We start from the raw sequence: 20,283 nt of genomic DNA on the forward strand, positions 1-20,283 counted from the left end.
TTAAAAAATAACAAGCCCAGGACTTGATGTAATACCAGTGGTAGAGGAAAACTAAGTATAAGAAATGAAGTTAGAAAGTTCTATGTAAAAAAACAGGAAGATAACAAGAATAAAATAAAGTATAACCAAAAATTTCGAAAACAGAATGACGATGTTTAATTTATGGTTACTGATTTCGGGTCAAGACACCCAAAGCCTGTAACTATTGACAACAATCATTTCATTGAATCCACCCAGGAAGTTTTTACCTCCAAAAACGACTCAGTTCAACATTTAATGACATGAACTTATGTCATATCTTAATGTAATGTAAAAAGTAAAGCAGAGTTCTAAATAAGGTGATTTTTGACTGGAAATCAGCAAATTATATCAGCTCTTTCTATCAGGTTCTCGTTAGTAATGTAATTAGATTCGTTTAATATGGATATATTTACATTAAAATAAAAGCTGTTCAAAACAGGGATATATTCGTAGCCACAGTATTTTGATAGTTAAAAGTAGGACATTAATTTATTAAACACCAAATTCTTAATGGATTGTTTTTGGCTGTGGTTTTATCTCAATGCTTAGTACTATATTTTATGTTTACTTTTTGTAATTTTGAAGTTAAATTTTCCTTATCAAACTCTTCACCTTCAGATGCTCATCATTTTCCTATCGACTGAAAGCATAATAAAAGGACGCTTCATTTAGTTTGTTACGTTTTTCTGAGATATCATTTTTGTATAGTGCTCTAAATGGGAACAATAAGTGTATTTACACTCAATGGTGTTTAGTTAAGCTCACCTTTCTATAGTAATCATAAACTTCGATTCGAGATTTCACCTCTTTAATGACTTTGAGGCTGAGAGAAGGAGCATAAATTTCTCCAAGTCCATTAGTCATAGAGACAGAAGTTATATGAATCTAGTAGTATAATCAAGACGGATTAATTGTATAATTTATATTTATTATGAATACAGGCGTTTAAATAAACTATTGTCATAAACATAATTTTGATCACATTATTCAGACTGATGCTATCAACAAAGATATTATCGATCAGAAGGGGTTTTTGTGGATATTTCAATATTTTCATAGTTGAAATCATGAGTCAATTGAAGGAGGAGTCCCATAATAGGACGAAACGGCCGTCCAGTGCTTCCAGGTTTTCCATGGTGGTCTAGCTTCAATTGACTCATGATTTTGACTATGAAAAAAACATTATCATTCGTTTTTTTAAAATTCGCTTAAAGAGTTTGATTTATACTATAGTTCTTGTTATTTGTGTAATCATTTCTTGAATTCAGAATCTTCTGTTATATGAATCGATACATTTCAGATTCTTTCTTATCTATGAAGGATTCTCTTAATTTTCTACACTGACTGATCATTTGAATTTTAGGTTAGAGAAGCCTTCTTCATAGTAAAAAAAATTCTAATATTCATACTAATTAGTTCTATTCTATAATTACTACTTAAAAACCTGCGAGTAGCCAAAAAAATAAAAACCTAGTTACTCGAAATGCAGTTAGGTTTAGAGTTTAAACTGTTTATTGTAACATGAAATTAAATTTCCAGTTTCTGATGAGTAGACAGTTATTTGACTTTTCAGATTTTTTACAATCTCACTAAGCTGAGATATTGTGTACATTGTCTTCATTCTATTACGTAGTCTATAGTAAAGTAAATTTTGCTCGATAATCAGATCCGTTGTCTTATCAGATAGATCTTTACTAGTCACCTCATTATTACAGCGTTTAAGTGTCGATGGAGTGGTATTACGTAGGCCAAGTGCTAGAATTTTAATCTTATTGGACTTACTTAAAGTACAACAACCGGACAAATAGTATACTTTATTAACCGAAGCAGCCTATTGAAAAGAATAGTAGTCTCTAGGGCGAGTGGTTTTAAAGAATTAATCGTTAGTGAAGTAGATTTATTTCAGAGGGTCATATCAAAGTCGATGAAATCTGATGTAGTCAGAATAGCAGTCTATTAATTTATATTGTATTCAAGGTTATTTAGCCGTGAATTTCTGACATCACTGCGATTAGTAAAACTGATCGTACACGACAAACCATTTACATTCAATGATGAATTGAATCCAAGTCAAAAATAAATTAGTTGATGAATAGGTACTAAGGTAACAAAAATCAATAAAAATTAGTATGATTTTTCAATATGATAAATCGTATTTTAATGATCTTCCCATCTAGTTATATAAGAATAACTATGAATAGTAAAATATAATCTATTAATATTATTTCTTATAAGTCAATCTGCTTTCCTAATAATAATCCTTTTTTAAGTAAACGTTATGGGTTAAGAATAAAAACCTTCATAGTTACATAAACTATTGAATCTATTAGGTCAGGAACAGTAAATTATTTTGATTCTTCATTATTATTTCTATTATATCACTCAATAGAATTATATACCATATGCTATTAAACTTTGAATACAGAGCATATACAGAAATTTTCTTACAAATCAACAAATTAAAATAACATAGGGATTTAAATTATTTCGTTGATAAACTTAGCTATTTTCTTTTTCTTATGAACTTTACAGTGTAGTATACTCGTAAGTTACTAGTATTTGACCACAGATGTCTTAGAAATATTACTCGCATCTGCTGGGATCACCGGGTCAATAAGTAATAGTGAGGTTAGACACAAGGTATTAGGGAATGATGGTAAATCAGTTGATGAGGTTGTGAATCTTCATCGACTGAGATGGTTGGGCCACGTGTTACGTATGCCTGAACACCGGTTACCACGACGAGCTACGCTGACTAGTATTGACGATGGTTGAAAAAGAGTTAGGGGCGGCCAAACCATAACGTGGCATCAGTGCTTGAAGTCACTAACTTCTAGTCTGAGCCATGTTGTTAGATGCAGATTACTTAGTTGGGGTCCTCGTGACTATCGTAACCAATGGTTGGAGACTCTGAGTGACATGGCTCAGAATCGATCACAATGGCGTAGGTGTATACGCTCTTTATCTTCCCTTAAACCTTGAGATTAAAATTGCTTCATAACGTTTTTCCTTCCTATACTTCCTATACTATACCTTTCTTTATATACTACCACCATTAAATTAACTATTTCTATGAATCCGATGTTCATCTCGTTGTGTTAACGATGTAAGGCAACTTGGACCTATGCATATATGTGCCTGGTCCTACGTTGTAGCTGACTGACTGACTGTAGTATCGTAATGTCACTCAAGAGGATACAATATTATATGTCATTCTGATCAACGTTTTTGCATTTCTGTTTATCCAGGTTCCAGGAAAATATTTATTCCAATACGACACATTATAATCAAAGATGGATAGTGGCTAACAGTGGAATCCAGGACGCGCGTTTCTTCCTATTTAGGACTCGTCAGCTGGATTTACCTGTATTTCATAGTTGATGTTTACTCCTGAATATCACTGCTAGCCACTATCCATCGTTGCTTATAATGCTTGTATATTAAGGCTATATCGAGGCAATACGCACAGTATGCACATATGGCCAATAAAAGACTGACCAGTTGCAATGGGAAGGTTCAAACAAACAATACGGAGTGAATTTAAAGTGTACTTTTTTCAGTATGTTATTTATATGTATAACAGCAGTGTATGAAACGTTGAAGACCATATAGTGTTTGGTTCTCCTACGGCGCAGGATTGAGCTGTACTGCTTAGGTCAAACCTGGGCAGTGTCTGGCTATCCTGTACTGTTTGGATTGTTGCACGAAAGTCTGGATGGTGTCTGATTCTCCTTAAAATCAGTTCAAAATTACCCTAGCCCATAATAGTATATATATATATATATATACCAACATTAGCTTCCCCATAAAATGTTCTAAATTAATAAAGTAAGTTATTAAAACAAATATATTTGTTCAAATATCATTTATATATTTGTTTATTTGTCTGACAAAATCAATAAAAAATGAATTAAAAATGTAAGTTCTGTTGTTGTTGTTGTTCTGCTTTAAATGATTAAACTAGACTGTATGAATAAGCGATAACAATGAGAGAAAAAAAAGAAAAGTAAAAACAATAATAATAATAACAGTAACAACAATGACAAAAAGAGAAAAAAAACAAGAAAACATTAATAATTATCTTAACATGACTTCATTTCTCTTTGTTGTTGTTGTCGTTGTTGTTTTATTTTCCTTCTGTAATTGTTATTTAACGAAATGAATTTTTTTGAAATATTACAGAATGTTCTATATCATAATTGATAAAAGAAACACCTTTTCTATCGTATCTCTTTTTTTGTTATTCAAATGAATTACTTTTATTTGATGAATGTTTTTTTCTTTTTTTTAAGAGGATGGATTTAATTCTTTGATCATGTACGAACATCGTATACGTTCATATTGGGGTAGTAATAAAAGATTTTCTTTATTCATGAATGATTTTAACATAGTTGTTTGAATGACTTTGTAACCTAATTGAGAACATACTTCCTAAAATTAATTATATAATATGAATAATGAAAATAAATATGGTATTAGATAATTGGACATTGAATAAAATTTAATAATGTAAGTTAATTATAAGTAAATTATATATATTAGTCATTTAATTTAATCCTTAAGAAAACTTTATCAAAAACCTAATCGATAGACCACAGAGCCGACATCGAACGGTGTTAATGTCTGGTAGGTCCTGGGTTCGAATCTCGAGAGGCGGGATCGTGGATGCTCACTGCTGAGGAGTTCCACAATAAGAAGAAACGGCCGTCCAGTCCTTCCAGGTTTTCCATGATGATCTAGATTCAATTGACTCATGATCTCAACTATATTAAATTACTAAAATCTCCACAAAACCCCCTTCTGATACTTTATCAAAAACGTTTATTATTAATTAATTTAAATGTGATAAAATGTTAAATTCACTTGATGTTGTTTGCTTGTATCTTCCTATTGGTGTTTAGGACTGCAATTGACCAATCTCTTGTTGGCATATGTGCATCCTTTGCGGATTTGCTCGATATTGCCTTAAGCCACAAGCTTTATAAGTAAAGATGGATAGTGGCTAGCAGTGAGATCCAGAATGCGCGTTTCGTTCTATTTGGGACTTGTCAGCTGGATGTACCTGCATCACTCCGAGGCTCTGAGATGCAGGTAAATCCATCTGACGGGTCTCAGATGGGACGAAATGGGGATACTAGATTCCATTGCCAGCCATTATCCATTTTTGTTTATGATAGAAAGTTAGTTTTCAAAGATAAAAAATGTTCGGCTAGGCTAACATAAATTAATTTTGTTCTGTTAACTTTTCGTTAACTACTTATAACTTATACAATTTAATTGTTGATATTACTGATTGAAACTGTCATTATTTATTTATGTCTAAAAAAAGCTAAATTATTAAAGCAACGAAAGGAATATGTTTTAGATTTTCTTCGATTCATCTCTGAAAGTTTGGTTATTAGAAAAATGTAAATTTTCAACAATTATATTGTCTTACTGTTAATAGGCACACAGTATCTAATCAGTTTGTATTTCAGGTTAATTAATAGATGAACAATGACAAACTATTTTTTATTTAATATCAGAAGGGGTTTTGTGGATGTTATAATAATGTCAATAGTTGAAATCATGAGTCAATTGAAACTAGACCACTAGTCTCGCGCCCGAGACTGATAGGTCCTAGGTTCGGATCTCGCGAGAGCGGGATCGTGGATGTGCACTGCTGAGGAGTTCCACAATAAGAAGAAACGGCCGTCCAGTGCTTCCAGGTTTTGCATGGTGGTCTTGCTTCAGTTGACTCATGATCTCAACTATTTAAATATTTTATATTTGTTCAAGTATTAGCTAACAATTGTTCAATATGTGAAATTTATTCGAAAAATGAACTCTTCATCAACTCCTCTTTATTTCGATAAGAGGATTACTCAACACTTTCTTTTTATTATTCACATTACTATATAACTCATTCCATTTTTAATTATTATTAAATTTTGAATTCAATGAAGCAAACTTAACTGAACACATTGTTAACATCGAAGTTTTATAATTAACAACTTATCTATTCAGTGATATATTTACTTGGTCACTCATCTGAAGCCCTGTAAAATTTTATTATTACACGACTTGTCTTATTTAGTCGCAATTAAACTGAATCTAATATCGTTTTATGAATTTTTATATTAAACTATATATACTTCTAAAATTCACATTAGATAAAGTTGGCGTTTGTGTTTATGTATATTAAAAGTCTCATAAATCAGCCCCTTATTTATTTGAAGAAAAAGTTAGTTGGTAAAAGTAAATAATATATAGTTCACTAATTCTTACTAAGAAGACTCCTACTATATAAATCCTTAAATATCAGTAGTATTTGTCTTTGATTATTTAGACGAAAACTAATGCCTACTTGTTTCTTAACTCAGAAAGTGAATTGTACATTTTAGATTTGGTGGCACTCAGAATGTAGCCTAGGAAATATACTTTCATGGGTCGATCAACAGGAGTATCTGTAAACTTACTTCAGTCACCTCATTTGTATTGAAGGTTATGACACCTGAATAACCCTGTTTAGCAGCAATTCTCAGCAAATCTCTTTCTAACCTGGTCAATAGCTTCAGTGATATTTTCTTCCAGTTAGATAACATATACTGTAAATACTTTGATTTACTATATGGGGATTGAGATGTAATGGCAACCATTTGAGTAGCAAGTAAATTATCCATTGAAATATCTTGAAATTGGTCTTTATTACTACACTCGTCAAAAAATCGTTGAACTAATGCTAGTTTCGGTGTTAGGTGAAGCGAAGGAACATGTTTAGCTGGAAGACTGATTATGACACCAACCAATTTATTTTTTACAAACGTATGTTCATATGGATTCTCATAATAATATCTGGCTGTCAATACGATCCCTGGATTAGATTTATGAGCATTCAAGAATACTTCAATCGCTTCTGTTAAATCTGTACGATCCAATTTTAGTGCATGAGACAACCGGTCTTTTTCAATAAATGCATTAACTAAAACATCGACAATTTCATGTCTTTCAGTTACACTGAAATTTCCATCATTCCACTGTTCGATAAAAATTTCGTAGCTACCCTGAGGACAGATTGTCTGCATAAAGAATAAAAAAGTATTCAAAATTAATTGCAAGCATTTGTTACAACTAGAAAAAAATGGTGAATTATTAATTAGTTTACAGCAAATCGTTTTTTTACAAATAGAGCATTTTTTTAAAATAGTTTAATTACATTAATGCACTCTGCTTATAAATTTAAAACTCAGGGCAGTTCAAAAGTATATCTAGTTTATTAGCTAATAAAAGTCAAATATCAAACTATAAAAGTGGTAACCAGGTTTAGTCAGCGACAAAACTAAGCCAAAAGATTGAATAATAAGATTTATGGCCATCTAATCAAACAGTTAACTCTGCATCAAGGATTGATGTTAGCTAGATATTTATTGGAAATTAGAAAGGACTTGAAAACGGTTTTGTCCTATTATGAGACTTCAGAAAAATGATCATCCATGAAAAACTTGAAGATCAAGCCCAATAACATAACTTATAAATAAGTTTTACAGCCTCTGTCTTGTAAGTAATTTGCAAACATTATTGTCTTAAACAACAAATAGAGATTACATTGAGATCATGAGTTGATCTAATTTAGATCACAACTGGGAACTTGGAGGCACTGGATAGCCATTTTGTCTAAGCGTGGAACCCCTCAAAAGTTCAGATCCACTACCCCACATGCGGCAATCGAATCTATGAACTTAAATCTTGAGTGCGGACGCTTCCAAATTTTCGGTGATGGTCTAACCTAGATCGAATCGTGATTTCAATGAACTTCAATGATGTCCACAACCTCATGCTGACAAATAGATATTAGTAACTAATGACCACAAATTGATAAAACGTAATTCGGAAGTGCATATTTTACTTTATAACTCCGCCTGGATCCCCTCTTGCACTACTGCCGGTTCCAAGCTCGGATAAAGGAGGAAGGTCAGGAACAGGGCTAGCAAGCCCATCCCATAGAAAACTAACTTGCTAAAAAACGCAAACCACAAAAACTAATTCAAACCATTTAAACTCTGCTCTCGGAGTTTGAAGGTTTTCATTTAGAAGAGTTATAACATTTCATGATGAAAGCTGAATTCGTTCGAAAGTCACTAGGCCGATGCCACTTCTGACAACCACAGCAACCATTAATTTGGGTTCATGGAATTTTCCTACAATGTAGGATACAGGGAGAGTCACCCAAGTAGCTTCAGAAATGAAAAGATAAAACCTGGAGGTGTTTGGAATCAGTAAAACCCTTTGAATAGATTAATGAGAAATGCTTCTGCACTCGGGTCACGAAGAGGGAAATGATCCACACACTCAGACAGTTGCTCTGATGTTGTCCAAGATGTCTCCAAGATGAAACTAAGACACTGGAAAACGGGGTGTACAACATCACAATAGTTTAATACGACCTTTCTTCGGGATGCTGCCATACTCAACGAATTCAAGATAGTCCTCAGCAATACGTTCCTGGCCTTTCACGATCTACTCAATGAAGAGGGAACTAGAATGGAGAAAAACTTGAAAGGTGTCAATCAGGCAATCACTTCAACATGTCATGAGTCCTCGGCCACAAGAGGCAACAGGGTCACGGTTGATACACTGGATATGATTCAAGAAAGGAGGAACAAGAAGGCAGCAATCAACATTAGCCGAACAAGAACAGAGAAAGCCAAGTCATAAGCTGAATACACAGAAGCAAACAAGCAAGTGAAGAAGGGCATCAGAGCCGACAAACGTAAATATGTGGAAGATCTAACAATGATGGCGGAAAAGGCTGAAAAAGAAGGAAACATAAGACAATTGTATGATACAAAGAGGCATCACTCTTCTCTCAATACCAGCAAACGTATTCAACACGGTGTTGTTAAACAAAATGAAGGACTCCGTAGACACTCAACTTCGAGACCAGCAGGCTGAATTCCGCAAGGATCGATCGTGTACTGACAAAATCGCAACACTATGTATCATTGTGGAACAATCAATTGAATGGAATTTATCACTGTACATCAATTTCATTGACTACGAGAAAGCATTTGGTAGCGTGGACGGGACAACACTATGGAGGCTTCTTCGGCACTGTGGCATGCCTGAGAAGATAGTCAATATCATACGGTATTCCTATGATGGATTAAACTGCAAAATCGTGCATAGAGGACAACTCACCGACTCATTCGAGGTAAAGACCGGTTTTCGGCGAGGTTGCTTACTCTCACCCTTTCTCTTTCTCCTGGTCATCGACTGGATCATGAAGACGTCAAAACTTGGAGGGAATCACGGGATACAGTGGACAGTCAGGATGCGGCTTGACGATATAGACTTCGTGGATGATCTGGCTCTTCTATCACAAACGCAACAACAAATGCAGGAGAAAACGACCAGTGTAGCAGCAGCCTCAGCAGCAGTAGATCTCAATATAAATAAAGGGAAAAGCAAGACTCTCCGATACAATACAATATGCACCAATCAAATTACACTTGACGGAGAAGCTTTGGAGGATGTGGAAACCTTTACATATCTGGGCAACATCATTGATGAACACGGTGGATCAGATGCAGATGTGAGGGCGAGGATCGGCAAAGCAAGAGCAGCATATTCACAACTGAAGAACATCTGGAACTCAAAACAATTGTCAACCAACACCAAAGTCAGAACTTTGAATACAAATGTCAGGACAGTTCTACTGTATGGAGCGGAGACGTGAAGAACTACGAAAGCCATCATCGAGAAGATACAAGTGTTTATCAACAGTTGTCTATGCAAAATACTTCGGATCCGATGGCCAGACACTATCAGCAACATTCTACTGTGGGAGAGAACAAACCAGATTTCAGTGGAGGAAGATATCAGGAAGAAGCGCTGATAGTGAATAGGACGTACATTGAGGAAATCACCCAACTGCATTACAAGGCAATCTCTCACATGGAATCGTGAAGGCTAAAGGAGAAGAGGAAGACCAAAGACCACATTAGGCCGAGAAATGGAGTGAGACATGAGAAAAATGAACAACAACTGGATAGAACTAGAAAGGAAGGCTCATGACAGAATGAGTGTGTTGAAGAATGCTGGTCAGTGGCCTGTGCTCCATTGAGAGTAACAGAAGTAATATTTTACTTTATACATAAGTGACATTAAATTTGAATTCGACTTACAAACCGTTTATACAAATGGAAGGAAATAAGCGAATTGACCATACAAAGAATAATGGAGGTTTTAATTTTTGAGCATTCATACCGATAAAATTGTAGGAAAATTTTTAACCCACTTACGGGTGATAAATAACATTCATCTTCCATCAGTGGTATTCGATTAATCAAATTACATGTATGCGATTTTTTCAAAACTTTATTCATCGAAATTTCTTTTACTGTCCATGAATCCGAGGTGAATGGCTCCTGAGTTTTTAGGAAATCCGATTCGGTATTTTGAAGACTTGTTAAAATCGACCCAATCTTCCCTGTCTTAGTGAATACATCAAGATTTACATTAAATCCAAGCTGTCTTAATTGTTCTGTAGTTAGGACAGTCTAAAAAATATTACGCAACAATATCAGTTACTAAGCTTATTGAGGTTCATCTTTGTTTTTCATTATTATTATTTTAAATCAAATAATGTAGAAAACAAAACCTTGAATATCTTAGGATGATGAGTAATACTTTTAGCTCGTGATGAGGATGTTGGAATAGTTGTGATCTCTGAACTGGATGGACTGGCTGTGAAATTCTCATTGTTATTCTGAACAATATCATCAGCAGGTACTTCAAAGAGAAGTTAGGTATTCGAATCTCTCCACAACTGACTAACAACTTGTTCTATTGATCTGAAATTTGATTGGTTGTTATCTACAACTCTGTGAACGTTGTTCATACTCTTGTTGTGGTAGTTATCCCTCCTGATCTGAACTCTGATCTTGTATTTGTTTATCCTTCTTCTTCTTGTTTGATAGATTTGGTCGATTCACGCTAGAGTTCCAGCCTTCTAAAAATCCTCTAGCATTCTTTGTACTTCTTTAATTCAATATTTCAACATTTATATGAGTGCACCTACGTCGTATCGTCTAATAGTTAACTGATGTTCATGTTAACATATCCAAAGAAATCAGTTACTTCGTTTTATATAGTGCTTTTAGCAGCTGGTACAATTTATCTCATGGATAATGCTTGCCCTTTTTTCATTTGTCGACAACTACATGGTCAGAGTTCAGAACAGGAGAGAAAACAACCAGAGCAAGAGTATGAGCTACGTTCACAGAGTTGTAGATAACAACCAATCAAATTTCAGATCAATAGAACAAGTTGTTAGTCAGTTGTGGAGAGATTCGAATACCTAACTTCTCTTTGAAGTACCTGCTGATGATATTGTTCAGAATAACAATGAGAATTTCACAGCCAATCTATCCAGCTAAGAAAGCTCCATCAACTCTAACACCTGGAATATCGAAATTTTTAGGTAGAAAAGAAATTCGTGATAAAGTTTATTGTTTTTGATTCAAGGAACTTAATTTCTCCACTACTCAGTGGACTAAGAATGTGTACTATAATCAGCTAAATATATCGTCTAATTATTTAGAAATCCGCGAATGTAATATTCTTTTATTGTTATGCGACAATAGCATAAATAATTAAATATATGATATCAATTAATAATATATACATTGCCTAAAATATATAAAGTGAATCTAGTTCTTATTGTTATTTATTAAATGATCAAAAACTAACTGATTCGATATCTTAGAACTTACTAATCTTAACTTTAAGTAGAATAGCGATTTTGATTGCTTAGATTATTCAAATTATTTTGCGAACATTTCACATTTTCGTTTCATATTGTTTGTTCGAATCTTCCAATTGATGCTTAGGATTGTAATTGGTTAGTCTCTAATCGGCAAATGTGCATCCTGTGAGGATTGTCTTACGTCACAAGCATTATGAACAAAGATGAGTTGTGGCTAGAAGTGGAGTCCAGGACGCGAGTTTCGTCCTGTTTGGGACTCGTCAGCTGGGTGTACCTGAGCCTCAGAATTGATGTTCGCTCCGGGGCTCGAACCTATTACCGTTTGCTACAAACGTCATCGCGTTACCCACTTAGCTCTTAATCCCAGATAACCACTTTCTTGTGCAATGGAATGAATTGTAAATTCATTTTGTATTGTCTGTTTGTTTAAATCTTCCCAATGATGTTTAGGACTGCAAAAGGTACTGGGGTCGATTCCCGAAGTGAACATCAATTATGGGATACAGATATATTCATCTGACGAGCCCCGGATAGGACGAGACAGGTGACCTAGATCCCACTGCTAGCCACCATCCATCTTCGCTCATAATTTCACACAAAGTTATCAGTAAAAGCTATCCTTTCCTCAGCATTCTCACTGCCTCCAAATGTTCCGGCACGGGCGACGATGAAGAGAGTTCTCTCACCCTCTCGAAATACACCTATACACCTGTGAGTTTATAGAATTCTCTAGGGAAGTCCCATTCACTACCTTCTCACGGCGAGGGTGTTGTTTATGAAGTTAAGAGGGTGTAAGGCTAACATTCGGGTTGGTAGATTTGAAGAAATAATTAGATTAAACTCCTTCAACATTCAGACTATTACAAATAGCGCAACGCATGGGTTTGGCTATGTTCTTGCAAAATCTTGACATTGATGCTTGATGGGCATTCAAGAATTGCGTACAAAACCATTCTCTGTTTATCAACTCGATAGGCTTGTTTCACGAACACTTATACTAAAGACCTGTGAAATCTTCCAGTTTGACTGAAATTAGTTTTGCTTTAAACCTCAGAAAACAGGTGATAATAATCGGTTGGATCTCCATCAACACTCCTTTTTATGCTGTTGGGTTAGAGAGCCTTATCAAACTGAGAAAAACTTGCGGTTTGGACAATGTGATTCCGTAATTTTTGCCTACAACAGACAGATTGCAGCCCGAAAGTAACTAGGGGTGAGTTCTGTCAACACCGTAGTAATCTCAGGAAGGTACTTTCGTCAGATACTATTGTACTAACAATAGCTTTGAATGAGCAAATCAAGCACCCGGGAACCCAATAGAATCGCTTGAGTGGTCAATGGGGATTCGTTGGGTGCAGGTTAGATAATAGTGACCGTCTTCCAAAACTTTGGGTAGACTCAAACCTGTTTAGAGCAGTAACAATTTCTGACACATTCATCGCTGATGTACTACTTAACATCCTCATTTTAAAACCAGGCTTCGACCTAGGTTGACTATATCGCGATCAACTACCTCTGCCTTGAGTGTATACAGCAATTTCACTCTTTTTGAGTGTTTATTTGAATTCTAATCATGGTTAGGTTTACGTCAATCTTATCATTAGTTTTAGTGGCCTCTAAGCGTCTCGTCTTGAGCGGATCAATGTAAGTAAATTGGCTATAGATTCTGTTGCAACTATATATTAACTCAAGTTAGCCTCAAGGATGGCTTTCATTTCAACGGAGTATGTAGATCGGTACTGGTTGAATTTATATGACGTAGGGGAAACGGTGATTCAAATTCTTTGCAGCTCCGTCAAATATCCAGCTTATAAACTCTGGCTTTATACAGGTTCGTTACAATTCCTTGAAGCGTATCGGTTTACCCCTAAGAATCACAAGTTTGATGATAATCTTAGATTCTCAGGTAAGGCTGTTGAGTAAAATTTGATTAAGGACTAGGAAACCTGGTGGGTAGAGCAAGTTAACGAGTTAAAAACAACACCCGGACTTAGTTACAGCCGGATGCTTTTTTAAATAGTCTCATTCACTAGAAACAAGAACCCTGATGTAAGTGAAATAATCTGTGAAGTCGATGAAACCCCAGGTTATAGCATACAACGACATCTTGGACACTGAGTAGAGTGTTTTGAGGAACAGTCCATATGGCCTGTTGCCTCATCAAGATCGATCAAACTCTCCCAACCTCTCTAGGCAGTGACGATTGACCCATTTAACAGGGAGAACCGTAAGGAACCACAATTTTTGAAGTACCACGAGTCACCAACCGTTAGAGTCGTTTTAAGGATGTTGACAAACTTTATCAACATTATCACTTAACTCAGTGAGAATCATCTGATAAACTGAGTTATGAATAAAAACTTTCCACATTATTTATAAACAAAGTCGTTTTAATTTAACATGATAAAGTCATGTAAACGAACCAACTTATTACATACTTTAAAAATAATAGTCTACTAGTAGCTACATTTTTTCTTACCAGTAAAGAATCACCTCCAAGTAAATAGAAATCTTCGTCATCTTTTGGTCTACCAGGTATAACATCACCATTTGGTCCACGAATCCCGAGTACTTCAGCTAGAACTTTTCTTGCACGTTCTCGACCTCTACTTAACTTAAAATCTCTTGAGTTCTTACCAAATGACTGATCTGATGTACTATTATTATTTTCTGTCATATGTTTTACTGGATCATTTACCCAACCAGGTTGTAAAACTTTCGTTATTTCAGAAATTTCACAATGATGTTTAGAATAATAGTACTGACGTAAATACTCTTTGTCAACTTTTCCACTAGTTCGCATCAGTGGAATGTGATCAATCTAATAAGTGTTTGAAAAAATTAAAAGCAAATTAATTGATAATTCATTCTATTTAAACATGCTGGTTAAGTGAAAAAATTTTAAGAAGAGAAAATTAAAAACTTCAGAAATTATACACTAAAAGTTGTTCAAAGAAATAAGCAAACAAAAAAACAATCTCGGAACATTAACAGCTGACATAGTATTAACAATTTTGATGGTCTTACGATATTCTGTATGAACTAAAGACTGTCATATAAAGTCTCTTAATTACTCAACATAAAACTACTTTTTTTTTTATGAAGTGATATTATTTTTAATATGCATTTATGTAAACTTATTAACCATGTGATCAGTTACGAAAACACGTTTCTAGGGTAGATTAGTTGATAGATTTAATTCATTGAAAATCAAAATAATTTGCTGAATATTTTTCAGTTATATCTACTAGGAAGGTAAAACGTAAATTGTTTGAAACAAAAAATATTTTATTATGAATAAGATATCTCACAACCCTTCTTGTAACACTTCTAGGGCTACTGTCATTCACGAACTCAAATAAAAGAGGAGGGTTGGGTACGCGGTCAGCATCACAATTACATGGAAAACAACTTTGCGAAGAAAACTTCAACTAGAATAAACAATATAAACCATGTAAATTTTACCCTCCAAGTTGAAAGAAGAGTTATGGCGCCCCAGGATGAAAGCCGAGATTCTTCGGAAGCCACAAGTCTGACACACCTAACAACCAAAGCGACAATTTATATGTATACATGGAATGTTTAGACAATGTAGTAGACCTGTAGGACCAACCAAATGACTGCAAAAATGAATAGAAACAACTTGATGGTTCTCAGAATCAGTGAAACCCATTGGACCCAAGCTGAACAGAAAAAGATAGTTTAGTGAGGGATGCTTCTGTACTCGGGTCACGAAGACGGAAATACTACACTCACTCAGACAGTTTCTCTGATGCTGTCCAAAGATGCCCGTAATGCACTTATAGGATGGGAATCTCATGGATCCAGGACCATCAAAGCGTTCTCCAAAACAAAGAAGAAGAAGGGAATCACAATGAATGTTATCGAATGTTGTGTACCAATCAATGATAGCAACGACGACAATAAGGATCAGTTGTATGGGTGGCTGCAATCGATCATAATGAAGTGCCCATGAAAGGATCTCACCATCCTGATGGGAGACCTAAACTTCAAAGTTGGAGTGTACAACATCGGGTATGAAGATATCGTGTGACGACATGAAATGACTGGAGAAAAGATGGGGAGAATGATGAAAGATTTACAAATGTATGTGTATTCAACAAGATGGTTATAGGTGGCACAATTTTCACACACATATGCATACACACAGCTAAATGTGTCGCAACGGATCACACTACACAGACACAGATCGATCATATTTGTATCAATGAAAAGTTGAAAAGGACGATGGAGGACGTTAGAACCAGGAGTTAGTGGAATTGACATAGCTTCAGACTGCCATCTATCTGGTGGTTAACAAGATGAACCTGAAGTTAAAAAAGCAATTGACAACTGGAGAATCAACAGTGCAACGTTTCGATATATTCTTCCTTCGACATACTGATAAACTCAACGAATTCAAGATAACTGTGAACAACACGTTCCAATCCTTACAAGATCTACTCACAGAACAAGAAACTAGAATGCAGAACAACTGGTAACGGATCAAAGAAGCACTAACTTCAACGTGTCAGGAGATTGTGAGCTGCAACAAGCATCATCATCATAAGGAAGGGGTCTCTACAGAAACCCTGTTGAAGATTGAAGAAAGGAAGAACAAGAAAACAGAAATTCACATCAGTGGAACAAGAACAGAGAAAGTCGAGGAACAGGTCCAATACATTGAAGCAAACAAGCAAGTGAAGTGGAGAATTAGAGCTGATAACCATAGATGCTTAGAAGAGCTAGCAATGACAGAGGAAGAAGCTTCAAGAGAAAGAAATACGAGACAGCTTTTTGACAACGAAGAAACTATCGGGTGAATATAGAAAACCAGGGCATTCAGTCAAAGAGAGAAAAGGCCATTCAACCACTGAGATTGATGAACAGCAGAACAGGCAAGTAGAACTCATTGGAGAATTATTGAATAGACCAGCTCCATTGAATCCACCAGAGATCGAAGCAGCAACTACAAATCTCCCTATTGATGTCACTCCACCAACGACCGAGGAAATCGGCATAGTCATCACATAGATCCAGTGTGGATAAGTAGTAGGTACTGATAATATATCAGCCGAAGTACTAATGTCATACATAGAATTAACTGCAAACGTGCTCCACATTCTATTGAGGAAGATTTGAGAGGAAGAACAAGTGCCACTGACAGGCTGGGAAGAAGGACACTTCATTGATATGTACCAAAGAATTCAGATCTGAATAAGTGTGGGAACTCAGCTACAGAGACATCACACTACTGTCAGTACCAAGTAAAGTTTTCAACCTAGTGTTACTGAACCGGATGAATAATTCAGTAGACGCCCAACTTTGTAATCAACAGGCTGGATTCTGTAAGGATCGGTCGTGCACAGACCAAATTGCAACACTACGGATCATTGTTGAGCAATCGATTGAATAGAATTCGTCACTATACATCAACTTCCTTGATTATGAGGAAGCATTTGATAGTGTGGATAGGAGAACATTATGGAATTATCGGTGAAACTGTGGTGTACCTGAGAAGATCGTCAACATAATACGAAATTCATATGACGGTCTACACTACAATGTGCTGCATAGAGTCAATCTCACAGATGCATTCCATGTGATGACCGGTGTAATATTATACAAGACTTAATAATTTGTAGGTAACGGATCCTAATTACTGATATCTAATTTAGTTTCAAACTATAAATTGGAAGTTATAATTTATACTTTAAGTGTTCACACAAAGGTACATGTTTAGTGAAATTCAAATAATAATGACTGTTGAATTAGTTATCAAGAAATCTCTTCAAGATTGTTACTTCTTTTATAAGGGGATACAGTATACCTAAACTAAATCAAAGAAATCATGTTTTAATAAATATTTTACAAATATGAATCTGATATCCTTTTACATATAAGAATGAATCAATTGTTTTTGAGTTAAATGTACATTGAAATGTAAGATATAATCATATTGAACTTACATTTATGAAAGTAGGTGACAAGTATGGTGGTAAATAATGACTAAATACAGCAATAAAATCATCTTGTTTAGGTAGGTCTTCTAATTTATCATAATTCTCTTTGGGTTCAATATTCATTGTGTTTTGATTCTCATTCATATGAAGTACATAAAAGCATACTAGTTTTAAATCACGTCCATGAACAGTTTGTATTGTTAATGTAACTGTTTCTGAAACTTTATTTACAAGTAACTCTTCTCTAGTACAGTTTGTCATATTTTTGGCCTTCCAGTTTTTCTTTAATTCAATAAATAGATTATCTATATCATTTGCATGAAATCTTATTCCATTGATTTTGATTAATTCATTAGTTCGACCACATATGTATAAGTGATTGGTTTGAGGATCAATAAATCCTAAATCTCCTGGCATAAACACTCTAATTTCTTTTGAACTATTGTTTTCGCATGACTCTACATCTGACTTGCACTTGTTTGTATCCACACAATTCAAGTCTTCTGGCAAAGACTCAATACGTTGACATCTACTTGCACTGTCAGAAACTTGTTGTCCAAGTATACATACATGACCAATATGTCCTTTAGGCAAAATTTTAAACGGAAATTTATCCCAGTTAGGTTTTCGGTCTACTGATCCAATGATCGATAATGATGGATTAGACCATTTGTCTGGTTGATTTTCGTTGTCTTTTTCGTGATGAAGATGATGATCATCATCATCTTGAACTATAAAAATAGCTGTTCCTTGAATTACAGTTCCAACGGATAACACTGGTTTTCCAGATTTATTATTTTCCCTTTCTAAACCACATGGTACAACTTTTGTGTGCTTCTTCACGTCTATTTCACCACGAAATACTAAACCAGTTACGTCGCCAGCTACCTCTGTTGTACCGTATAGATTTATTAGACGCATTTCTGGGTTTTTGAATAACTGAAAAAATTCACAAGCCATTTTGGGATGAACTATGTCACCACTAACAATCACAGTTCGCAAACTGGACAGGTGACTTGTTACGATTTCTTTTGGTTTCAAACGTAACTGTTTCAACCACAGGTTCATTTGGGTAGGAACTGTAGTAATATGACTAATTTTAAAGTGTTTGGTAAGGTTTATCAGTTGCTGGACATCAGTTATTGACTTTTCGCTTGGACAAGCTGATCCACCAGGAACAACCACCGGTATTCCAGCTAAAAGACAGCTGAATAACTCAGTAAATGCATCTACGAAACCCCAAGCTGTTTTAGCTAAACCAATGCGCTTAACTGACGTATTTGAGTTACATGTAGCATTTTCGAAATTCGGCAAATCCATATCTGAAGTTGAGTCCCACTGCCACTCTAGGCGATTGAACAACTGAGTTGTTCTCAGTTTTACGGGTTTTGGACCAGAGCTTGTACTAAGAACAAAAGAATAGAATCAATCAATATTGATCACAATGACAATGCGGTTATTTGTGAAATTAATTGATTATCCTATGCATTAAGTTACTAAGAATGAAAATTTCGTAGATTTGAAATATTAATTCTGAAAGTGGTTTGAAGACTTTTGAATAACAGTTTGACAATTCAGCATTTATCAAGTTCCAATCAAAGTTCTTAAGAATATTTCTCCTAATACATGTGAAGATAAATTTACATGCTAACGATTACATTTGATTCTTAAGTAAGTAGTCCGGAAATAAAATTGCTCATGAACTTATTTCTTAATTCTTAATCCTACTTTAGATAAACTCTTCAGGCCAAATGGATAATGGTATGCCTCCAAATATTTTCATGAAATGGTAAAATCCCTTCAGTTAATTTTAACAATTCATAAGTAAAAATTTATAGTACATTCGTACATCTGTTGAAGAATTAGTCTAAGCAACCAGATCAAAATAAACATCGGTCAAAATCACCATATGTGAAGTCATACTTAATTAAGAATGAACCAGATGCTTAACAACAGCGTTGGGTCATAGAGGATCGCGTCCTCTTTCAAGCCGGTTGAAATGACAGTTTTGCTAAGTAGCATCAGTTTTACCTGAAGATGTTGCACTCAATCCATTACCAGGCCGTTTAGATGTATTAATGAAAAGTTGTATATAAGGAAGAAACAATTGTTCAATAGTTTCTCATTTCGAGTAGTCTACAGTGTGATATATGCTACTTATGTTGACAGATATAAGTATGTAGCACCAATCGGAAGCGAAATGCATGTTAACAGAAGATTGAGAAGATTCAGATGAGAAGAAAAGAAAGGGAAACAGAGATTGATTGTAATAAAAAGACAATTGAAAGAATCATAAAACATGTAAAAGACAACTGATGGAAGATGTGCAAATTATATATCGAGTGTATGTTTTTTTTTATATTTTATGAAAGCACTCTGTAATTTTGTATTGAACAATAAACTGATGTAAGATGGTGGTCAGAGATAGTCAACAGGAAACCCTGCACCCGGGTTTCGTGCTACTTGGCACTCGTCAGCAAGGTGTACTTGTAATCTTGAGGGAACTGGTGCCCCCTGACGGATTCGATCCCGTATCACTCAGCTTCACAGTCA

General features: G+C 35.0%; 2 protein-coding genes across 2 annotated transcripts in view; both read right to left on the reverse strand.

Annotated features, from left to right (window-relative positions):
• On the reverse strand, positions 1-885 carry Smp_158470 (hypothetical protein; the record flags this gene model as incomplete). Its single annotated transcript, XM_018794270.1, has 2 exons — positions 1-51; positions 787-885. 2 exons carry the CDS (start codon positions 883-885, stop codon positions 1-3), a joined length of 150 nt encoding a protein of 49 aa, XP_018648699.1.
• A 631-nt stretch (positions 886-1,516) lies between these two features.
• The window catches only part of Smp_158480 (putative amp dependent ligase), a gene marked incomplete at both ends in the record, with an annotated part of 33,172 nt that continues 14,405 nt past the window's right edge, over positions 1,517-20,283 (reverse strand). The window contains 5 exons of the mRNA XM_018794271.1: positions 1,517-1,852; positions 6,480-7,079; positions 10,302-10,559; positions 14,247-14,588; positions 17,737-19,135. Coding sequence (XP_018648700.1) covers positions 1,517-1,852; positions 6,480-7,079; positions 10,302-10,559; positions 14,247-14,588; positions 17,737-19,135 — 2,935 coding nt within the window. The remainder of the gene's footprint in view (positions 1,853-6,479; positions 7,080-10,301; positions 10,560-14,246; positions 14,589-17,736; positions 19,136-20,283) is intronic.

Source organism: Schistosoma mansoni, chromosome 1 (genome assembly GCF_000237925.1).
Source record: "Schistosoma mansoni strain Puerto Rico chromosome 1, complete genome".
Taxonomy (NCBI): domain Eukaryota; kingdom Metazoa; phylum Platyhelminthes; class Trematoda; order Strigeidida; family Schistosomatidae; genus Schistosoma; species Schistosoma mansoni.